General features: G+C 38.2%; 1 protein-coding gene across 11 annotated transcripts in view; it reads left to right on the forward strand.

The window, feature by feature from the left end:
* Nucleotides 1–24,406, forward strand: part of ncam1a (neural cell adhesion molecule 1a) — a 302,862-nt gene that overhangs the window by 235,812 nt on the left and 42,644 nt on the right. For 5 of the 11 annotated variants that reach the window (XM_088088681.1, XM_088088684.1, XM_088088682.1 and 2 more), the window contains 4 exons: nt 3,009–3,193; nt 3,628–3,724; nt 6,859–7,026; nt 13,753–13,878. In XM_088088681.1, coding sequence (XP_087944807.1) covers nt 3,009–3,193; nt 3,628–3,724; nt 6,859–7,026; nt 13,753–13,878 — 576 coding nt within the window. Of the gene's footprint in view, nt 1–3,008; nt 3,194–3,627; nt 3,725–6,858; nt 7,027–13,752; nt 13,879–18,014; nt 18,030–18,184; nt 18,221–19,772; nt 19,821–24,406 lie in introns of all 11 variants that reach the window. The other 6 variants (XM_088088676.1, XM_088088677.1, XM_088088678.1 and 3 more) reach the window with 2 other exon arrangements.

Consider the following 24,406-nt stretch of genomic DNA (forward strand, 5'->3'; position numbering starts at 1 on the left):
TTTTCAGGGATTCGGGGTCAGAAGTGAAGCTTCGGTAGTGTCAGGGGCCACAGCGTTTCACGGCACTCAGGAAGCAAAGCATACTTCACTGCATTCAGAAGCACTGCTCAGTTATGTGAGCGGGATCTAATAAAAGGAAACAATGCAGGAAAACAGCAAACTCCTGTTATAGCCTCATACTGTGATGATGCACAAAAAAAAAAAAAAAAGGTTAAGGGTGAAGAGTTTTGACCAGATGGTATCAATCCAAATCAGTGAGCACGTCAAAGGCTTTTGCATGAATGCTAGCATAGCAGATATCAGAAAAGAGCAGTTGCAGTGAAAGTTTTCACAAACCCAAAAGCGAACCAGCTGAATTTTCTTTAGCAGTTGGAACTGACAGCTGTGATATTTCTGTGCACTCAGTGCTCTTGTTAAAGGTATGCTATGCAGGAATTGGAACAACATTAAAACTTGGCCCCTCTATGCTATTGTGGGAATGGTTCATTTGTTATAATGAAAAAGTCGGTATTTTAGCAAGCTAACTAAGCTAACTGCCTGCACCTACCTGTCCAACAGAAAACAGGCCAAGTCAGCAAATTGATTCTTTCCTTTAGCACTCGCCAGTGAAAGTAGATCCAGCCTCATATTCACTCTAGTTTTGGAATAAGCCCTGTCCATTTGGCATTTTGCCTTGCTTTATTTGCATTTATACATTGCTGTCTCCACAATCTTTATCACTTTATCTTGGATGCAAACTGCTACTGTATGGTCGCTATCTTTCTTGTCTTCTTTTTTTTCAAGTCCAGAGTCTCTGCAGAAAAATGCAGTGCCACACACTTCCAGTGGGTCATAAGTGATGACTGAGAGGGATAACTTTTGCATGAGTCTATACATTAATTTTTTGGAAAATCCTGCATAGTGTACTTTTGAAGCAACTACATTTTGTGTTGATTTTGACATCCCCTGTGGACAAAAGCAGTGGTTTTGGCATGAGCACCACCACCCCGTGGCGTAAAGATCTGGCTAGCGTGTGCATTTATTTGGAGGCTAGAGTAAGAAAGACTCAGCTTATTATTAATACTGTTTTTATTTTGAAACACAGCTGTTTGCAGGGTGCATTGCTATGAGATATTGCATGTTTTTGTGATTAAAGAAGATTGATAAGTCTAATATGAGGATATTAAAATAAACTCTTTGTTTTAGCCACCAGCATAAGTTCATATATTGATGTAAAACCACGCCTCACAATGGATTTCATGAGTCCAGTCTAAGAGGAAGAGGGACAAATCAGAATTAGTTTAGAATCCTTTCAAATTCCACAGTTCTCTCCATCTATTGAATGAACTCCCAGAGTTGACTCATGTTGTTTCTATTACTGTCCCATTTAGCTTTTTTTTTTTTTTGGTTCTTTGATCAATTATTTTCTTCTTGTCTTTGCTGCTGTGGCCTCAGGATCAGCCATAGCCATAAAAGTCTAAATAAAAATCTCCTTACTGCAAAGCTTTACTTGGGAAAATGTAAACACTCTTTAGGTCTGCGTGCCACAAATCGTGTCTGATTTTACGGGGAATCAGACCATTAGACATGCATTAAGAATAACTATATAGAAATAACCAATCTTCTCACTGATGGTCTTGTTTCTTATGAAGGTCATATTGAGGCATCAGTATAAAACTGAGACTGTTTAAAACCAGTTAAAAACTCCTTGTAGATGCTTTAACTCACAATTATGCGCCTGTTAGACTTACTTTGTAATAATGGCACTCAGCCCTGTGAGACAGTTACATTTTTGTAATTGCTGAGCTGGAGCATCCTGCAATAAAAGTGACTTTTTGACACAAGTTAAATGGGCAAAGACTGGCAATTTAATGTTCCATAAAAGCACCATAGGCTGTCTTTAAAACTTCAGTAGATATCATTAAAGACCTTGCCTTGAATGTATAGATGTAAGAAAAATAGAGCCATTATACTGCTCGCATTTGTTTGCCATTAAGATTTCAGGTTCTGTCAGCATTGCCGTGATTGCTCCAGCTGCCTTCAGGAGTGTGTTTTTAAATGTCTTTTTTGATTGCAAAGATTTCTAAATGAAGTATCTCACTGGTAGCTGTGATAAGATCTGCAGGAAATACTGAGAAGTGGAGCTGCAGGGGAGGAAGGCAATATTGCCATCCCACAATTCCTTGCTCCTGCGATAGAAGACTCCATGTGGCCTTTCCCGACTGACTGATTCTTATCAGCCCCGTGGATTTTTCATACAGAGATTTGACGGGTTTGATGATAAAACGTGTTCTCGTGTAAAAAAGGATGTAGAATCAATCAACATCTCCTCTCTCCTTGCTCTCACACACTTCTGGAATAAATTCAAGAGTTGCCACTGGATTATAGAAATATTACATTCAGATACCTATAAGATGAAAATGATTGTGATGTTTATTAGTATATGCATCCCATTGTCACCAAAGCAATACTGTGTGACAAAGAGATGTCTTGTTGTATGTGCAGAATAGCAATATTAAGATTTGGAAGTCTTTTAGTACAGAGAAGATAATTGTTCCTCTATATCCAATGTCTTCCTCTGTTTGAGATTATCAGGGAATTGAAGAATTCCTAAAATAAACATGCATTTATGCATCAATGATCTCAAAGTAGATTCACGTTTAAAAGAAGCATTTCCAGACGGCATTGCCTCTAAATGTTGCCTAGTTTAAGTTCAGTCCAGTTCTCTTGGCCCATGGTCCCTCTTAATCTAAATATTTCCTCGACCTTATGACAATGTCCAATAAAAGTGGTTGGAAAATAGGAAAATATGTAAATGTTATGACTATTCAGATTCATTGCACATGACTACCTCAAGAAATTGCACACAAGCAGTCATTGTCATTGTTTGAAAAGGATAAACTTGCATTTTGTGATTTTATTCTTGGCCAGATGAACAGATTGAGTAAACACTTAGATTATCAGTAAACTCTTCCAAATATGCTTTGTTGTGATATTTTCCATCTTCACTCCCTTATGTGCTGCTGCAGATGCTCCAAAGGTCCAGGGTCCAGTGGTGTGGTACTCGTGGGTAGGAAACCCAACCAACATCACCTGCGAGGTGGAAGCTCACCCCAGAGCCTCAGTGGTTTGGTATCGAGAGGGCATCGAGCTGCCCTCTGCTAACGACACCTATGTGAAGATCTACAACACACCAACCATCAGCTACTTGGAGGTCTGCTGCACCTTTCTGACACACAGAAGCACAGTGGTTAATAAAGCATAGAGATACGTGTTTTTGGAAAAATTGACCATCGTGGCAAAGCATGTCATCCTCCACAGGAATAGTTAACATGTAGTTCTGCAGCAGGTCCATGATTGTAATAGTAGACAAATTATTGTGAACCGAGAGCTCGATGCAATGTTAAAAAAACAGTGTGTAATGATTAGTTTGTAAAGTAGATACCTGTGCACCTGCATAGCGACCACTTTCCACATGAATCACCCTCAATCAGCCATGAATAAACCACTAAATGGCACAAAACCAGTAACTAATGATTATCTCAGGATCATGGGTCTGCTTGCATCTTAGTGGTATTTTTCTTCTTGTTCTCTTGCTGTGCCTCACAACATGACCTCTCAGTATTTGTGTCTTTTTCTGTCTCTCAGGTTACCCCTCTTTCTCAGAGTGACTTTGGAAGCTACAACTGCACAGCAACCAATGCGATGGGCCGTGAGTCCAGGGAGTTCCTCTTGATTGAAGCAGGTTTGTGCGCTGAAAAATTTGCATTTAATTTCTGTAGCATTTTAAAGTCTGTAGCATTTTTTTTTTAGATCAAACACAATTTTAAAGAAAAAGGTAAATCAGATAAGTGTGAAGTTGTGAAGTGTTTGAGTTTTGAGAACAGCACCCACCTGACCAGTCTGTGATGCTTTGAGTTAAAGAATACAGAGGAGAGGAAACAGTAAAAGTTACAACATTATAGATCCAATCACCCACAGCGAAATGGTCATTACAAGGTCAAGTTTAATCCCCTGTGTGGGAACACAGTTAACAGCTTAGCAATATAACCAGGGGCAAGGCCCAGTATAAGTTATGGATAACATTTTAAAGAAAATTTATTTATTTAGAGGCCAGAATAGGGAGCAAGGATGTGTGAAATGTTGTTCAAAAGGTGACATATAAATAGAAAATAAACTATAACCTTGCTCAGAATCACAATGCACACCAGAACAGACAGGTAATGAGCAAACAATCAATTTGCAGTGGAATTGTCCTTTAACCCTGACATACAGTTCATATTTTACATCTTCACAGTATGGTTCAGGTTAATTTTGAATTTATTTTGATGTGATCTTGTTACATAACAAGATAACATCTTGGTTGAAAACTGGCCAGAAGTGGTGGGAATGCAGACAGTGACAATATCAAGGTTCAAATGAATGTCATTTGGGGCATTTTTTTTACTGTTGTCAAATGTTAAAATGGGGTCAAGTTTGACCCAAATATTATGTAAGGATTAGGATTACATTCTTGATGATGTCTTTGATGTAATTTAGCTTTATTGCCTTTGCCACCAAGGAGGTTATGTTTTTGGTTCAGTTTGACCGTTTATCAGCAGGATTGCAGATAAACTACTGGCCTGATCCTCATGAAATTTGGTAGAAATGTGAAGCACGGGCCAAGGAATAAGCCATTAAACTCTGGGACAGATCCAAACCACAGGGCAGATACACGAATTGTTATTCACTTTCATCAATGTTTCCAGATAGGGAATTTGGCTTTGGCTGAATAAATGTCATGAATCACTGTAGTTAAGTATAGTGATAAAACATAGCCATTTGTAGAAATATGATGACTCCAAAATGCATTTAACATTCACGTGTACTTGAAATCCTCTCAGGTAATCTACACAAGTATTGCTCAACCATATTTTGTCATAATTCTAATATATCAGAAGATTTATATATATAGTGGTTGCACTTGCAGATTTGCATATCATAGACAACTAAACAATTGGCCTTGGCAGAGGTCTGTGCTCTCTGAGTGCCCTTCTAGTTTGGTATGCAAATTGTTTTGGAGTCATTAGAGGAGGTAGGTCACTGAGGACCTTGTCTAAATACAGTGCGGTCGAATTAATTGTGCTAACAACCTCAGCTGCCACTGTGCAATATACTGTAGGCCCTTTGAGGTGTTTTCTCTTGGCTTTTTTATCTGATGCATGAATCATTAAAATGCCTAAAGTGACTCCCACCATCCATAGTTGGACTAAAAGGGTACCAAAAAGAACCCCACTCAAATACATCTTCACACCTTATTTTCCACATTGATATGTCAATGAGAAAATTCGACAAGTGGCACGAGGCAAAGAGCTTCACTAGACAAAATGATTTCAATTTCAAGGGCAATTAAACAGCCTCTGCATTACATTCTAATGGCACACAATCCAGATAAGATGAGGTAGGTTTATTTTTACAGAAGGAGGACCGGTGGTGTTCCTGTTTGCATGATGGCAGTGGGAGGCTCAGGGAAGTTTGCACACAGAAAGTGATTAATGATGAGTTGATTCCTTCACATTTTGGTACTGAGAGGCATCAAGTGTTGTTTTGTAATTGCCAGCACTGAGCAGTGCTTTCAGTACATTCAAACTATAACATTTATTACATCAAACAATATAACTGTGAGCTTTTAAATTCACAACGATGAGTTTGTTGTTCTTAGAAGGTAAATGGCGTTGCTAGACAGAAGGTCATGAAGAACTACAATCACAGGGGTTCGTCCTCTGGGGAGCATGGATGTAATTAGTAAAGTCTTGGTTGATTTAAATGAATTAATTTTCTTATGCACAAGTGAAAGTTGTAACTTTACAGAGGCACTAAAGGAAAGGTCAAAGAGTCACATCATTCAAAAAAATTATGAATATACTGTATCAGATTTTATGAACAGTAATTGTACAGGGACTGTAGACCCAAATTAAATGGATGTCATTAACATGCACCGGACATACTTATTACCATCATTAGGGCCTGCCTCAGAAAGATAAAAAGACAGCATTACACAATCATGTCTACAGAAGACTACTAAATCGTACAGAGTGCTCCATCTCTGTGACACTGTGTCCTATCCTCATGAATCAAAGTGTAACTCAGGCTGGAGGTAAAGCTGTTGCTGCAGGCTTTTTTGGGCATGTCCAACAGATCTTCAGTAATTTAGTGACCAGAGGCTTTGGGGCACCAGAGGCATGCCGGCAACCACAATTGTCAAAGGGGCTGATTTAGAGCGGTACAATATCAGTTGTTGTAGTGACTGTTATCAATCTGAGTGAACCACACAGGCATTACAGTCTTGCAACACTACACTGTAGAGAAACTGAACTTCTTTGTCATCATGCATAATTTTCAAGGCTCAAATACTTTATTTCAGAGGAATTACAGGTATTATATTTCCAAAACTAGCTTTTCAAATGTACCGCTTTTAAAGCAGTTAGTCGCTCTGTATTTTCATTGAATCTGTTAAGGCTTTTTTCTCTTTTTATTCATTTTCCTTTGATATATGCAATCAGTCAATCAGTAAATCAATATGTTCACTGTTTTTGGTGGATTCATGCAAAAAAAAATAGTTTTCGTCATGAATTAAAGGTAAAATGACTTTTTTTTTCTTTTTTTTAACCAATGGTCATTTTGTGGGTGAAGTTTTCCTTTAATCAAATAGTATCTTGAAAATTTTTTTTTTTTTTTTTTTTAATTGTTCCTCATGGGCATTGGGCATCAATTAACATTGTATACTTGGAGTTAAATACATTATGTGAATCATTGTATTTTATAGTAATCTTTGCATCACAGCCAGCTTTTAGATTGAGTTTTTTAAAAAGGATGTTTTTTTCTTGCGCTCTGTTGCAGAGGTGCCGTCATCACCAGAAGTTTTCCACGTGGAACCTTTCTCTAGCACCGCAGTGGTAAAGTTTACGGAGCCTGATTCCTTGGGTGGAGTGCCCATTATCAAGTACAAAGTGGAATGGCGTTTGCCTGGCCAGGATTGGACTGGCAGTGAGCACAGCGCTAAGGATGGTAAGTCAACCACCTCTCCTGATAAATGTTCACTGGATGGCTGCTCTGTGATTCCCCTTGGCTATCAGAAGCATGTTATAACACCTGTGCAATCTCAATATATTTAAAAAAAAACATTTCAAAGAATTCTCACTTTGTGCTTTTTTACCATCATATTATGTCAGTGACATAAAAACGCCTGCTGTGACACTGACTTCTGCACAGTGTGATTCAGAGTTGAATTGCTCTTTAAGTCCCTGAGTCACCACCACTTACATGCATTTTCCTTAAAAGCTTTGAAAAGTATATTTTTAATCACGCAAAGTGGATGCAAGGGATGTTATTAAATTCACTCTTCAGGGTCAGTGTTTTTCTGCAGTCTCTTTAAGATGCATCACCTGCATCAGCTACACCTTAGTACCCCGTTAAGCTGTTTAAAGCCTTTGCAACCAAATGATGCATCTTGCTGCAAAAGGCATCTCAAAGAAGGTTTTACTCAGCCTCCAATATGTTTTGATAAATAACAGAAAACTGTTTAGAAATTCTGTAAAAATAAAAAGGTGTGAATTAAAAGTTCAGATCTTGCCTCTTAGTCATAAGGTATTAACTCTTTGAGTATCAAAATAATCCACTCATTGTAATTGTAACAGTGTGAAGAGAAGCTGACTTTTAATGGTGCAGCTTTCACAAAAGTATCATATTTCTATTATATTGTCCGACTCCAAATAAATAGACAGAAAACAAGGCTCAGGTGGAAAAGTAGCAACATGGCAATATTAGCTACACTCTCTATTTCCATTACCCAAAGCACAGTGGAAACTGAAGCGCCAGGATATATACCATGGGTGGATGGGAATATGTAAAAGAAAATTAATACAACTGACTAAGTCCATGAATGTTTGATTTTTTCATCAGTACATTTTTCCCATCACCATGGCTTTTATACTCCTGGAAAACTGACTCCATCCATTCATATACAGATATTGGCTGCATGTTGAAAACTTGTGAACATACAAGCAAAAATGACATAAAATTATCATTGTTGTTGTTATTTTAGGACCTGTTTATTTAGAGAGAATCACCAAGATGAAGGAAATATGGGCCAAAGCTGCAGGAAAACATTTCTGCTAGCAACAGTTAATCCAAACGTGACAGTAGCTGATGTCAGGAGGAGAGGTGGAACACAGCGTAGCCTAAATGACAGTCAGCTCAGACACTGACAGGCCCCAGATAATATCCCCATCCCACTGAGGGTTTGTGTCTCTTACAAATCTGGATGGTTCTCGTCTTGTCTGCCACATGGGACGTATCAGTCTGTGGCTGACAGCCTCCACTGTCAACTCAAGGCCCAAGAGCCGCCTGTCAGGCACAAAACAAAGCACAAGCACCCACACAGCAACTGTAAATGTTACCAAAAATATCTCATTCAACCACATCAACCACAACACACACCCTAGCCTTTTTAAAACACACGTACACGAAATGCAACATATCTGTAGCACTATACATGCATACATTTGTTACAGTATGTAGCATTAATATGTAAAATCAGGATCACTGATAGAAATGTAGGCTCTAAAATTCCATCATATGCAGCTGAGGACTCTTATCATTTTTTACAGATAAAAAAATTATCAAGTAGATGAAATGCGTCAATAAAAAAGGATATTTAGTTGAAAGTGTCTCTTACAATATTGTGAACCAGGGCTGCCATCACATGTTTGAAAGCAGTACTGCCATACCACACCCATTACTGTGGGTCCATATATAAATGCCTACAGCTGCAGCGTGCACACAGGAAGCTACATGTCAAAGTTAAAGTATACACCTGCCATGCTGTATCCTAAACATGTCTATTAACTCTTTACATTTTAGGTTTTATGCATAACATATTAATATTTGCCTGTATCATATATGGTTTGTAGTGCATATTACATATTGTAGCTAAATCAAGGTTGCAAATAGATGAAAATGATCAATCTTTACTGTACTATAATGGCAACATGCTTGTTGTTATGCCCTTGAAGCAGAAGGGCACGGGAGGTAATGAATAAATTGCTATTGTGTCAGTTGTAAGACTTACCATGCTATATTTGGCTACACTTTATCTTAAGTTACACATATTCACCATTAATTAGTTGCATATTAGCATGCATATTAGTAGCATATTTGACTTTTATAAAGCACTTATTAATGCCTTAGTCTCTAGATGATTAGTTAAGCATTTCCATCATGTTCTCCTGGTGTTCCAAAAAAAGCTGATCGGGTACTAAGAGGTACTAAAAGGTGATGTGGAAACACTGCAGACCACTGATTGGTCAGAGAGAATCGTCACTGCCTCATTGTGTCATCAATGCGCGGCACACACGGAATACCCTGAATAGTGCAAACACATGCCCGCCATTTTTAAACAGCTAAGCTGTTGTAGCAGCTGCAGTTATGTATCTTTTTTTTAATTTCCCAAAATGGCAACCAGAAAGATCGAACCGTTGTCGCTCGACAAGGTAGAAATGTTCCTCACCTCGCTCGTCGACGAGCGTATCCAAAGAGTGCGTGTCTGTGCATATGTGTGTGTGTCACGTTGAAGATGACGTCACGGCAGTTTTGCACGGTGTCGCTATTACGACCAGCTACAGTGAGGCAGTACTATCTTCAAATGTAAAACGACGCCCAGAAAATTACCCAATACCAAAGAGGGTAGAGTACAGTAGAGTAGAGATGGTACCATGTAGTGGAAATGCGCCTGTAGTCTGACCACTCAAAGTGCTGCAACACTACATGTCGAATTCACCCAGTCCCACACCGGTGGCCGACTTCTCAGCTTTAACACACATCAGGAGCAATTTAGGGTTCAGTATTTTCCCCAAGATGCTTTGATATAAGTACTGGTTGAGCTAGGGATTGAACTGCTAATCTTCAGGTCAGTGAACAACCCGCTCTACCTCCTGAGCCACAGCCACAAGTTGTACCATGAGAATAGTCATTTTCCCTTCATAAGACTTATGTAAACAAAACACAAAACTACAAGTGCTGAAAGTGTCCAAATAACTCTAAATTAATTGTTCCAACTAAAAGTCTTCTACCCATTCTTAAGTGAGGTGTTGTAATTAATGGCTTAGTGCAGGGGTCGGGTTAGTACTCCTTATCTTAAAGAGAGACGAAGCAGGGACCCCTGCTTTTGAGGTAGGACGACCCACTTTCACAAAGTTGTTGCAAAGGCAAAATATGCTCAATCCAGATTAATGTGTCTGTTCAGAAATATCTGATTTTCTTTTAAATAAGAAATGATCAAACAACAATTTTCACCCCCCAGCAGTAACTCTGAGGACCCCCTAGAGTTCCTGGACCCCCTGTTGAAGACCCAGGGCCTTGTGGTTGTAGAATATGTTCATGCAGAATAAGGCACTAATAACTGTTTTATAATGATGGATAAATAACCAATATGCTGCTAATATGTATGCAATGTAAAGAAATCCCATGGAAATATCCAAACCAACAATGTGTTCATCTATCTCTCAATACTTTCTGAGTCAATACTGTAGCAGTTTCCCTCAGAATAAATAAAGTTCTGTCTTATCTTATGCTCCCGGCCCAGCACTCAGGCCAAAGCCCATTTATTCTTCCTGAAAACTTAAATCTTTAAAAACAATTCACATAAACATAGAGACATTTTTTAAAATGGCAAATTGATTTTCTTAAAAAAAACAAAAAAAGCTAAACACTGTGTTTTTTAGCAAATGTTATACAAATCAGGATAAAAATAAGTCCTGCCTTTATTGGGGGCTATTTTAGACAGCAGGGAGATAGGGATTGACTCAAATTAAATTGCAGTCAACGTGCTGATGGTAATGAAGCAACATGCCACTCATGTACCTTATTGATGTGCTCATGATAGATTTTTGGACAACAGTTGAGTTCTATGGCACAGAAGAATAAGGTATCAGGCTCTGCATGCACAGACAACAATTGTCAGTGGGAACAGACATGGGATTTTTTGATAAAAATAAATAATATTTATAGCCTTATAGCTTAATTGTTGCATCCTTTTCAGTGTTGCAATTGACGCTGACAAACAAAATGCAAACATATGTTTCCTGTGTCAGGGCTCAGTCTGCAAAATGAACACAGCCAGGCTACTTTTTGGTGTTTGTATCAAAAATATATGATGTAATTGCTGTATTTTCAAATAACAAAACCTGGTTCAAAATCTTAGCAAATGCTCAGTCGAGGTAAGAAATAGACCAGGTCATTAATGCCATATGTTTCCTTGATCCCTTCAAGATTTATTTTAAGACACCAACACATAGTCATGGATGCCGCAGTAAGCACGCAGTAACTGTAGCAACACAATGATTAACACACACCAAAGTCAGTCAAATTTGTAACAATTGTTGTGATTTGTAGAGAAGATAACCTTTTAGAGAAGCTGCGGAAACCAGCATGTGGTAATCATTGGTAAATTACTCCGGGCCAGCTGGAAATCTCATCTGAACATGAATGGTTTCTGCAGCGGCATCAGTTTTACTGAAGCTGGTGCTACTAAAAGCCTGGTTGTGAATTAATTTGGCCTTATGCTTTTTAGCTGTACTCATACAGTTTCCCCAAGCAGTCACTTATGCGTGTTTCATTCTGAAAGCCCGTCTCATTCAGACATGAATGTGAATCACTTTTAGAATTTTCTCTGAGTCACAGTAACAGAATAGAAGTGTTTCTCAGGTGTTTTGCATTGAGGCCTACATTTGTTCTCAGCCATAGAATTACTCAACTCTTTGTTACACAGTGAAATACCAGCCAAGTGTCTTTTTACGTTAGAAGCCTAGGAACAAGTATGTATCTGTGTATCCTGATTGAAATATCATTGCCTTGCTAATACTGTTTTAACAGTGTAGTACATTTTAATTTTAAGAAATTTAACCTTTTTCAGGGTGTCCCGTGTCCTTAAATGTTTTCAGTTCAACTGTATAAATTTTGACTTTTAAAATCATCAAAGTTTGGAATTTAAACTAAAATAAGCCAACCTCTTTGCATGAAAGTCCACATTTTTGATGTTACAAATCTTCTAACCTACCACTGAACCCTAATTATTTACGTATTGTTGCACTATTCCTACATAAACCTTCCTCTGCACAGGACCACATTAACACTTGTGTTAATACTTACCTGCTATATTTGAATAAGAAAAGTTTGGTTGAAAATAATCTGGAATAGGTCTTAAAAACATTATATTGAACTTGTATTGCACTTTTAGACGCTCTGTTTTTATGTCCCGAAAAAAAACAAGTTCACACTGTATATATCCAAAGCTATCAAAATGGTTTCCTGTCAGGTCATTACTGGTTAAATAAATTCACTTCACCCATTCAATTTACATTCAAACATTACAGTAGCAGGTTTGCCTAATTGTTTTCCTTCTGCACTAAATGTGACCCCCTTTTGTGTTGAAACAAGTCTTTTCTTTCTGCTAAATAAAGCTGAAATCATAAACCGCCCAACCCCACTGTGATTAGAACCTGCCCTTTTCTTAGCTCTTCATTATGCAGCTCTGCTTTGCCCGTGTGCTCACTGGCCATTACATACAGATATCCTAGTGGTCGCAGTCTGCGCAATCTGCCTCTGCTCCTATTGGTGATTGAGTTTCCATGAATAATCCAGTTATATTCCAGTTCATTCCAGCCTACCTGTTACGTCATGCTGCACATGTAATATAATCAAAATCCCTTTTAGCCAGCAGCTACTGCCTGCTCTGGATTTATGAGTGACTTCTAATGCAGGGGAAATAAATACTGATTGCAGTGACAATGGTAAAAGCGAGTGCTGCTCAGTCCCATTTGAGTCCAGGTGAGATCAACATGTGCACAACAATATACCAAAATGGTAACTTCTTTAAATTTGATCAAGGTACAGTACGCACCTAAAAACAAACACAACAGAATAACTGCAAAAACATGATGGAGTACATACTGTATAAATCATGTCAGTGAATGTAATGAGTGCAGAAAGGGAAGCAAACAGGGAGCCTGATAAACAAACAAAAGCCGAAAAGCAAGACCAAATAAATTTTTTGAATTATTCATCATTTGGATCTCCATTAGCTTCCACAAAATAGTTCCTAGTCCACCCTAATTCTGCTTAGAGTAATGATACAAATAAACAACAATTTAGTATCACAAAGTCAACACAACAAGGAAAAGCAAAAGCAGAGAACAAGTAAAATATGTGACAACTACCGCAAGTAAACAACAGTTCAAACAAAAAAATCCATGTGACAGTCATCAGCTTTGTGTTTTGAAAGAAAAATGATGCAGCTGGACTGCATCAGATCTTTTTTTAAATGCCTTGGAAGGCCTGATTACTTTTTTTTCTCAAAAATGTGTGTATTCTAGTTATTTACAAAAGACTAACATACTAAGCTTAACCCTCTAACACCTTGACTGACATGAGTTTTCTTGAGCGGTGTTCAGATGCCTTTCTTAAGTATTTAAACATCTTAAACCTGAGATTTCTTTTGGACAATTTCTTATTTTTTTATTGTTGTTGTTTTAAACTTTTTTAAACTAAGTTGTTTGTCACCCTTCTGTTTTTAAAAGAAATCAAGTCAATTTGTTCAGGTTTCAAAGGGTTAATTTAACAGGTGTTTTTGCATCTCACATACATAGAGAGCAAACAACATATATTGTACCTTTATTCTATGCTCATTCTTGGTCCCCTGTATACGTGCATGGACTAACACCCACTCACCTCCAACAGAAACTTCCATGATCACCATTGCTGGCCTGAAGCCAGAGACCACCTACGAGGTCAAGATGTCGGCCATCAACGGCAAGGGCGAAGGCGAGAGCAGCGATAGCATCATTTTCAAGACCGAACCAGTCCGTAAGTACTGCCCTCACTGCTCGTGTCCCTGCCCCTCAGTGAGCGTTCCTCTGACCCCGATGCTTTGAACCTAATGCTGTTGCTCACTCCACTGCCTGCTCATGTCTAGCTGAGCCCAGATGCTTTCACCCCTACTCCGCTCTATTCTCATGCCAAGCCCCCCCGGTGCAGTCCTTTTCCAGCCAGGCCTGAAGGAACTATAATTCACAATGCCACTTCATAATCCAGCTTGGTTAATAGTGTTAACTCTGCAAAGTATAGCCTGTGTGTCTTCATCACTGGACAGTATTTTGTGTCTCTTTCCCTCTTGAATGTTTGCAGTGTGGAAGGCAGACCTAGCCTCCTTCCAGTCTGCATTGCTCTGTCTTTTTAGTCCACAACTCAGATGATTTAGTGAAAGCTTTCTGGAAAGTACTTGTGCATTTCGAAGGCTGATTTATACCTTAGTGTGAAGAAGTGTCAACTCTGTATTTATAGTTCAGTGACAGCGCGCATTGTTAATATAGCAGCCAGGGGTCAAGCCCTGCTGAAGGTTGTTTATATTTCGTGAAGGAAATGGCAGCGCATGATGAAATGTTGGAGGCGGAGGGAATTTTCTGTCTCGCTGTGTTTGGAGGAAAGCAGAAAGAGTCACCTTAGCAGAACAAGGAAGATACAAGGAGGACGCCTACTTGTCAGGCAGATGAGGGGAGTTTTGATGGTGTCACATTTCATCGGCATCCGCCGCAAAACTCGCACCAGTTTTCTGGATGATCTGGGGCGACTTGCTGTCACCCTCTGTGTTCTCACCATTTAAGTTTGTCTTGGTGAATAATCTGGCGTCAAATCACAGCTGTGGTAGGCATATGGCATCATCTGCAACCTTACAGCAAAGAGCAGGTGCACAACACCTGTCACCACCAATCAGAATGTGACATTAAATGCATCAGTTTTGTGTTGATTATGTGTAACAGCATGCCAGATACAGTGCTATCTCACTGAAGTATAAATTGGGCTCAATAAAAGTAGTGATTGGAATTGATAAGATTTTAATGACACCAATGCCATTACTGATTCTGCTTATTGGTGCAGTTCTTCATCAATTCCTTTATTGATATGTGATCAATTCTCTGCGTGGAAAAAACAAAGGCCTATACAGGTTTTCAGCCGTTGGCAACTGTTTTATTATCTCGTCATGAAAATGGATGAAATATGAGAATATCTGTGCAGCATTTTTTTGCATTTGTTTTTTTTTTTTTTTTAGTTAAAGAAAAATATCTGCCTGCTTGCTGCAAATGTTTTTATAAAAGGACATTAAAATGTGGTTAAGGAGGCTCTGCTCGTTTGGGCAGCAGAGACACTCATGCAGAGAGTCACACATGGCATTACAGGAATTAAGGTCTATGTTGTGTAGAAATATGGGTCTGCATATTGTTTTTTTGTGTTTCCACATTCACTTGAAATTATTATTTTACTACAGCAGCACTGTCTCAACTGGAACGATCCTTGATTCCCTTCCTAAATAGAAGTCCAAAAACTGTTTTTTACTGAAGCTGAGAGAGGGTATATGCAGAAGACCACAGTTATCCAGTACAGTGTTTAATAAAATGCCAAATAAATGCTTAGACTAACTTTTCACATTATAACATGGGAAAAGGGCCTCACTTTCTGAAAGCAATTAGCTTGATAACGGAGGTTTCTGTAGGTCTTGTTCCATTTGTTTGATTGCAGAATGACGATGAGGTGAGAAAGTTGGAGTTTAATGGATAATTCTGTTTTAAAGCAACTTTGGTATTATTTTTATAGTTTCAATTATCATTTCTGTTGATAACATTATATTTATATTTGCCAAAGTAATTTCTGAGGACATGGCAACATTGAACAAAGTCAAAAAGCAGGAACAGTCGGACGATCAGAAATGCAATCAAGCCAGCAGTTTTGGTATGATGATCTAAATCATTTTATTTGGAGGTTAAACTGAAATTGAGGGCACCAGCAATGTTGGTAGTAATACCTCAGTGTGCACGAAATCTTTCATGCACATCTACAGTGAGCAAAACCGGTCAATACTGAACCAGAAAGTTGGTATAAACACTATAATGGTTGTTTACAATGGACAGTCTGGCAATAATTTTAGTTTTCCTATGTTTTTTGATAGTTTGACTCATGTTTGTGTCCTCTAATGCCATTGTGCACCCAGTTTCCTTGGTGGGTGCATAATGATTGTTACAAATAGAAATGATGACCGAAAGCACTAAAATTAGAACCAAATGGTACAAACCAGATTTATCCCTAAATCCTTCTCTCCACTGCAGAGCGACTTTGCCCAGGCTGCAATTAGAGGGCAACAGACCTATTTCTCAGTCAGCGTTTCAAATCAGGGTCATGAATAAATCTTTGTTTCAGCTTGTACCAGCCTCTGTGTCACGCTTCCATCTGTGCTTTATCACCCCGCTGCTTCTGTAGAAAAGTACTCCTCAGCATCCTCCTTATTTTGCCTGATCCCCTTAGAGAGAGGCTTTGTGCTATTTCAAGATGTTTCAGCACAAATCAGTGTCTGATGTATTATTTGAGTTTACACCTTTCTAACTAGAGCTTTGATTTTAAATTTGTAAACTTTTCGTTGAGGTCAAGCTTAATGAATCATTTACAGCAATTAAATGGAAATGGACACGGAGGAATCAGTTTAGATTGTATGCTGCTGTCATATAAAGGGGACCTATCATGCTTTCCTTATTTTTGATCATATTAATGTTACAGTGTTGGATGTTTTTATTAAACATGGCCTAAGTTAAAAAAAAAAAAAAACACACAAAACACAGGATACTTTTATTTTTATGAGCAAAAGCCTTTAGCTCCAGGCCACTCTGAATACTCTGTTTGCAATATTTGTTATTACTTTCTATATAAGCTGAAGTCAGCTCATGACTTCTTTTTATGGTCATCTGCTTCAGAAGCTTTTATTGGTGATTTTTCACAGTAGAAAGTGCCACTAAACTCGCCGGTGGCAATAATGGTACAGAGATGCCAAGATATGGAAGGCCCAGAAACCAGTCACTCAGGAAGTGTGCCGGTCTTTGAAGCCATTTTAACAAGTGGCCAAAAAATGGGACTACAATTGCCGAGTCAGTCACTTGATGCTATTCAACCCAAAAAAGATTTTTTTCCCATGGGCTTGGATTGTAAAAACAGATGCTTGTGAATTAGTAGATACATTCTTTAAGCTCCACAACCCGACAAAATGACTTATGAGACACCATACCAGGATTTAATTCATTTGATTCGATAACAGTTGGACAATTTGGAAGTGTCGCAATTTTAAATCATTCTATGCTCATTCAATTTAGAGGAGCGCCAAACTGGAAGTAGCCAGCTTCGCTGACAGGAGTCTCTATTTCACTTGCTTCATTGGCCCAATGATGTTGGGCAGTGCCGATCATCCAGGTTTATGCGTCAGTTGAACGTTTTTGGCTTCATGTGCCACTGAGCAACTTTAATAGGAATGAACGCGTCCCTGCATCCACCCCTGTTTTCAGGTCTCTTATTACATCCATGGAGGCACCCGAGATTCAAAAAGTACACTTTGGGGGAACTGTCATGTTGTCCATCTTTATTTGTAGTCTGTGGTTCCAGCACAGGCAGACTGAGTAAAATAAAGTGAATTATTTATTTAGTTATGTATTTATTTATTTATCTATTTATTTATTTTTAAACATTAAAGCATGTAAATATGTTCAAGTAGAAACCAAAGATACAAATATGAACCCAAAAGAGCATGATAGGTCCCATTTAAGTGACATCTGAGTTGCATGAAATTGTCATCCAGAAACCCAGTGTTCTTTTAAGAAAATATAAAATCCCTACCACGACTAAAGGCATATCCGAGCATGAGGTCATTAAGTACAGGAAATTCTAATTTGGAGGGTAATACAGTACAGTCAGATTAACTGCAGAACAATGACAAGCAAGATTTGCTGCAGATAGAAAGTCCAATAAGACACAGTAGCAGTGTGACAGTGGGTTAATGATGTGGCAGAAGAGTGTTGCCCTCCTTCATTGTTCATATTTCTCATTTCATTGTCTTTGTTTCTGCTTTTTATTTTATTGTTTTCTCATCATGGTTTTCCATCTATTATGTATTCCATTGGACCTCTCAGAGTATTCTTTCACAAGTAAGTTACATTTCTGCCTGTCTCATTTGCTTTATTTTCCCTCTGTACATGTTTCCATCTCTACTGCATTTATTTGCTTTATTTTGACCATTCTCTAGAAATCATCGTCCAAAACTTACATTTTCTCCTCATTACCTGTTGTACTAATTTTCCAGGTGGCAGTCCATTCCGTTACTCTAATGAAGTTTCAGGTTTGTTTAACAGTGTGAAAGATAGATATGACAGCTTCACAGTACAGTCTGTAGCGAGTGTGTTATTTGTACCCTAGTCCTTTGTGCTACCCTTGCTTCTTTAGTATTGCTTGTTCGTAGCATCTTTTTTTCGGTGTCTCTCTAGAATAAGGTTTATTGTACTTGTGCACTGCAGCAGCTCAGCCAGTGGGTGTTTTATCAGGTCTTTAAAGACAGTACACTGTCTTCAGAGACCACACAGAGGATTTCACATGTATTTTCATGTGGTAATTAACATGGAATTAGAATATTTACTGGTATTCATGTCAATAGCAAGGCAACCTTGCACAGAAATGGCCCGTGTGGACACATAAGGTTTAAATATTCAGGCCTTCAATTCCCAGAAATCTTTAAGATTCCCATTTCTGCTCACAATGTGCTTTTATTTTGGCGCAGTAATTTGGCCATTAGACTTGATAGCAATTGTGTCTCAGAGGTCACAGGGATGCACATTAAGAAAGAGTCTAAAGAGCTTCCTATTTTCTGTTGAGATGCAGGTGGCTGAGAGCTGCAGCTTTCTTTAGACAGAACAGATGCTCAATGCTGCATCTTTTCTGTTGCTGCATCGCATTCAGGTTTGGACCAATGAGTTTTTTATATGCATTTTTTAAACACTACTTTTGGCATTGTTTTGGTTTCAGGAGAATAATTGTCTGTGTGTGTATGTGTGTGCTTGTGTGTGTGTGTGGTGCTTCAGGGAAGTGTAGGCTAGACTTTGTAGAAATCTGACAACGTTAACTAATTGGTAGTTGTTTCTGTAAATGACACCACGAGTACCAAAACAAAGGCTGCTGACACTGGTACAAAAGGGAAGGAAGTAGACGCTGTATATTCAAAGGCTGCTCATATAAGAAGGCAGCGTAGGATGCTCAACAAGCAACAGAGGTCTTACAAGTACTGCAAAAGAGTTTGCTGTGTTTCAGCATGAAGTACCTGTATTGCTTACAGGCATAAGCTCCAAAATTATAGGGAAATATATTCTTTTTTGACTCAGAAGTTGTTGTTTGGGGAAATTTGTCCTCAACTTTCCCCTCATCTTAAATATTAAGCAGGTGAAAGCCAAAGTCCAGCATACAGGGCCCTAGCCCTGTTCAGAGGCTAATGCTGGTCAAAGACTATGTCAATAGTTCTCAACACCTCAGGCCTTGATTTCTCTGTATCTGTCCGAACATAAAATATAAATCCTTAAGAATATAAACTTTCAATAAAAAGTAAATGTGAATGAAATATATGGTATAAGATTTAGTGTTTTGTGTGCGTAACAATCTATAACTATGATGATAGAGAGTAAGAGTGCTGTTGTCCCAGTTGCAAATTACATGTCTCGGCTCACGTGGATGACCTAATGCAGAAAGTAATGCATATGTTGTTGCGTCACAGCGGTTAGCACAGTGTATGTGCTAACAGATTTCTTATCACAGAGACAGTATGACAACAGCAGTGACCCGGCACCGAATTGCTCCCTGCTGAGGAGAGCTCCAGCTTTTCTCACCATCTTTTCACCATCTTTCAGTTTCATCCGAGATCCCACCCCCTATTGCTGCCACCAGTATGGCCCGTAGTGAGTATGCCAGTCGTGCAGTGTGCAGTGTGTCTCTCTTCACCTCTAGCTCTCTTTCTTGCTTGGCCTCACGGTTAATGTAGATGTCCATTTATTCCTGGTGTGGCTCACAGGGGAGCTCACACTCTGTAGAGTATAGTCACAGCAAAATGAGTTTGGCAACTTATTGGCTTTGCTAACAGTCGTGAATTCTCATTGTTTGATTTTACTAACAGTTGTAAAGGACATAAAGATTGTCCTTCTAACACCCTGACTGTTGTGTTTTGTATGAAATAATTAACACAATCTGTCCATTCATGAAGATTTAAATCACAGCACATACTTAAGACCCTTCTGATTGTGGTGCAGTTAATTTAGAGTATGGTTATACAAAGTTTGCTGTGACCTGGTAGTTCATGAAAATGCATACAGAATTCTACGCTGACACTGAAGTGCTATTTTTAGAGATAGTGGGTATTGTTTTAACAGTTGGACATAATGCTCATTGCTAGTAGACTTAACACTGTCACACAACAATGTGGCACAAAAGGTTTTGGCAAAAGCATTGAGTGATAGTTGCTAACACCTTAATTTTTTTGTGTCGTGTAGAATTTACTGTCATTTTCTGACTTTAATGTTGACAACAAACTGGTTCATTTAAGTCAAATCTATCATTTAAGGTCAGTAAATACCAATTTTGTCATGGAGACTACTTTAACTACTTGAGCTAAACACCACGCCAGACTGTATTTAGTCTGTAAATCACACTACCTATTAGTCACACTTACAGCTGCAATCTTCTAGTGCTTATAGTAATAACCACTGATTGGTTTTGAATTTGGCTTTTTACTTCAGTTGTTTTTGTTCTCATCTATTGGGTTCATTGGTGCCATTCTGACAGTCTTTCATGATGCATGACTATACTAAAAAAAGAGGGTACAACTCTGTAAAAATGCATTTTCCTCCACTTCCTGCTACATCCCAAACGTGTTTCTGCCTCACATGTTATAGTTCTCATCAAAACTACTCTGTCACCGTAGGCTTTGACTTTCCTTAAGAGCTCTCCGATGTTTCAGAGTGTGTCCATTCAGCTCAGACTCCTCACCAGATCATCTGTCAATCATGACAGTATAGTGCACACTAGTCTTTTCCACTAGCGGAGTTAGTGTGGTCCTTAACGACACAACCAGGAAATACACTGAGCCAGGACTGCTTTGCCTGTTAAGAAATCCTGCATTAAGATAACAGAGAGGTGACTGAGTCTAATAAGCAACACGTTTAAGCCCCTGCTGATATCATCATTATTTTGTGCAAAGAGCCAGTAAAATTATAACTGATCGCACCTTTAAGCAACTAACCCATCTAACTGCTCATTGCTTTGATTCCTAAAGCAAAATCTGAGGTAACAGTGTGTTATTAGACATGACTTATTTGTGTGGTACAAAGTCTCTTGAAGAATATGTTGTATGTCTCTTGAGATACTGATGTACTGTATGATGATTGTGTGTTGTTGCAGTGTTCCTAACCGAATCTCTCCCTTTTAGCTAATAGCATTTGGCTTCATATTAGATGTCAGTAGGATATCATTGTTCATAGTATGTCCTCTGCAAATGCATCACTCAAAGCAAATCTCGCAAATGCTTTTAGACCGTTGCCCAATGCTGATGTCTAATTTCCCCCGATGTTTCATGTGTTCATGATGTCGTCTGCTGTGTTGTGTGTCACATTTAGTTGGCATGGTTTGTATTCTCAAAGCTGCAGAGTTTCCTCTGTTCTTTTTTGACCCTGATTTCTTGTTTGTCCCAGGGGGACCAGAAAAACTGCTGTTTTTCTTTTACATCTTTAATTTGTCTTTAATGGCTGTCATGCTGTTAGAGCCAACCATAGTTCAAATTCAGATTGGCTATTAATGCAAAATATTTCAACAAAAGTAAATCTGTCAGAGGAAAAGCTGTTAATTGTCTGGATGCATGAGGCAATTCTGGATGTCCAGTTTTGGTTGTATCTTTAAATCAACATCAGTGTATTTATTTATATTCTACATGGTTTCCAAAAAAAACAAAACTTAAAGTCTGGAGGTGCTTCATGTATTCTTTAACTTGTTTTTTTAATATGTATTTTAAAAAAAAAATGTTTATGGATTTATGTATTTTTCTTGGTTGTTTGTGTTCCTCTTTATATTTTGTCTTTAACATTCTTGTTTATTTGTTTATTGTGTTGACATGTTTTCATCATTTCACAAATGTTTTGTATGTTTCCATGTGCCCCCTACGCCTCCCCCCCCACCCTCCTTCCTTCTTTTTTATTATCCTTTCAACCAATCATGTGCGTGCACATCATGTGACTTTGTCATGTGGCTCTTGCATGGTGCTGATGATGTCGTCTTCGCTGGCCAACAGAAGGTAACTTTTTTTTGTTTAGTTGAAGATCATAGGAGGCATTTGTTAAATTAGATTCATAGATGAAACGTTACAGCAGTTTATTTGGCCATTTTCCATCCATCTTTGCGCCATTTAAAAACGCAAATATGTAGTAAACATTTAGCAGATGTGTACTATTTTACTTCAACATTCCTCATCTCATTCATCTGAAGCCTTTTTCTTCCCTCTAGCTAACTATGATCATTTTGCCCATCCTCTGTTACCGTAAAAATGCAAGACTATATTCCTCTCCCAGTGCCTTGTTAAAAATTAATTCTGTATATAGGCAATCTGATCTCATAATGTAAGATATACACACCAGAGCCTCAGTCTTTTCCCACTTTGGTTAAAAGAGCTAGCTTGATGTGATTAACTCTTTGACTCCATGTTTGCAATCACATTTACACCCTCATTAACACATATTTGTCCTTATCCAGATAAGACATCCACATCCAGATTGCGCGTTAATACCAGCTAGAAATGGGATCTTTGATTTAAGTTCTTCAAAGGTAGCAGCTAGCTGAGATACATCTGAAGCTATTTGTTACAGTGTTGCCTTCAACTCTGATTCAAAGTGAAATGCATCATGAGCAAGGCGTTTTAATGTTACCCATCTGTGAACTTGTTTTCTAGCACGGTTGCTCCTCTCCATAGAGGCACCAATAAAACAGTCATTTAAAGTGGATGGATTGCTAAACTTATCTTACTAGAAAGGAAACACGTATACATTGAAGCATACCAAATTACCTGTTTCAGTTTAGGTGCTGTAAATTGCAATGATGCAACATATGCTACAGATCTAATTGTAATTGGGCCAACAGATTTCTTTCCATCTGTCTTTTTAAATTTCACTCTGCATTAGTTATCTTACTTTGATAACATAGAAGGTAAGATTGTTAAGGGTTCACATGTCTCAAAGAGCCATAGTGCTGTGCCAGCCAGTCATAGGACAACTGGTTTTAAAGTTTTTCTCATTATTTAAAAAAGTTTTTGAAGAAAACTTAAATGAAAAATGAAGACTATAAATGAAGTGGGTTGGCTGGGTGAGAATATCAAGATCAGTCAGCATCATATGAGCTCACAATAGTTATTGGCAAAAGACCCACGTACAACTGGGTTAGTAGATACATTTGAATCCAAACACATTTTTATTATTTGTAATTCCCTGGTGTGCTATTTTTTGTCCTTGTTTAAAGAAAACATTGATAAGAAATTAAATTAAATAGACTGGTTTTGACAGCCTTGCCTATTTTTTTTTTTGCTTCAAATTGTGCCAAAACTTGCTTCTGTGTACCTACAAGTGTGAATTAGTGAAACCAGTCAATCTTCAGTTATATCAAAATCTTTCCTCTCCTTATTCACCACTGCTCTTCAAGTCACATTCAAACATCACAAGAGCACCCTCACAAAGTGCCACTGATTGTAATCTGCATGGCACGCACTGTTAGTCCTCATTTTCAGCCACATAGCTAACTTTTCTTATTCTATTTTTCTTTTCTTAGATCTTAGCACAATGTTTTAGTGATTGGACTCACAGCAGCCCATTGCATTACTGCAGCATGCAAGTTTAGTCCTTTTTTTGTTTTCTTTTGTTATATTTTTGCATCTTCCTTCTTGTTCTGCTGTTTCACAAAGAAAAAGTCAGTCCTGTCTGCATGTGTCTGTGTCTTTGGTGTCATGTCTTCTCAGTACTCACATTTCTGCAAATGCACGAAGAAGACCAATGCTTTTAGCTCACCAATTCAACAGTTCTTATAAATGTTTCACATTTTAAGGTTATGAGAGAGGATTGGATGACATGACAAAATTTCATTTATGTTTATCTTAATCTCAGAAATTTGAGAAACCTGTTGAAGAGTTAGAGATATTCGGAATGAATCCATTTGTACACCAAGTCCATATTTTTCATCTGAATTTTTTTTTGCACATTTACAAATAGAAACAAGTGGAACAGTTTTGATTTTCTGCATTTTTTGCATCTGTCTTTGTCCTTATAAGATCAAGGCCCTGACTCTTAGCCTAAGGGCTCATTTATGCTCAACGTTAGATACAGAGACGGAGTTAGGTGGAGCCTTGTGTTTGTGCATCAGTTCGTCTATATGCATGTTTTCTGAAAACTTATGGATATGAACAAAATGGAGCAGTGCTACTGGAGGCAATGGAGTATAATTTATAAGATACGACTAT

The sequence above is a fragment of the Plectropomus leopardus genome, chromosome 15 (assembly GCF_026936395.1).
Source record: "Plectropomus leopardus strain MGB_pleo_1.0 chromosome 15, ASM2693639v1, whole genome shotgun sequence".
NCBI lineage: Eukaryota > Metazoa > Chordata > Actinopteri > Perciformes > Serranidae > Plectropomus > Plectropomus leopardus.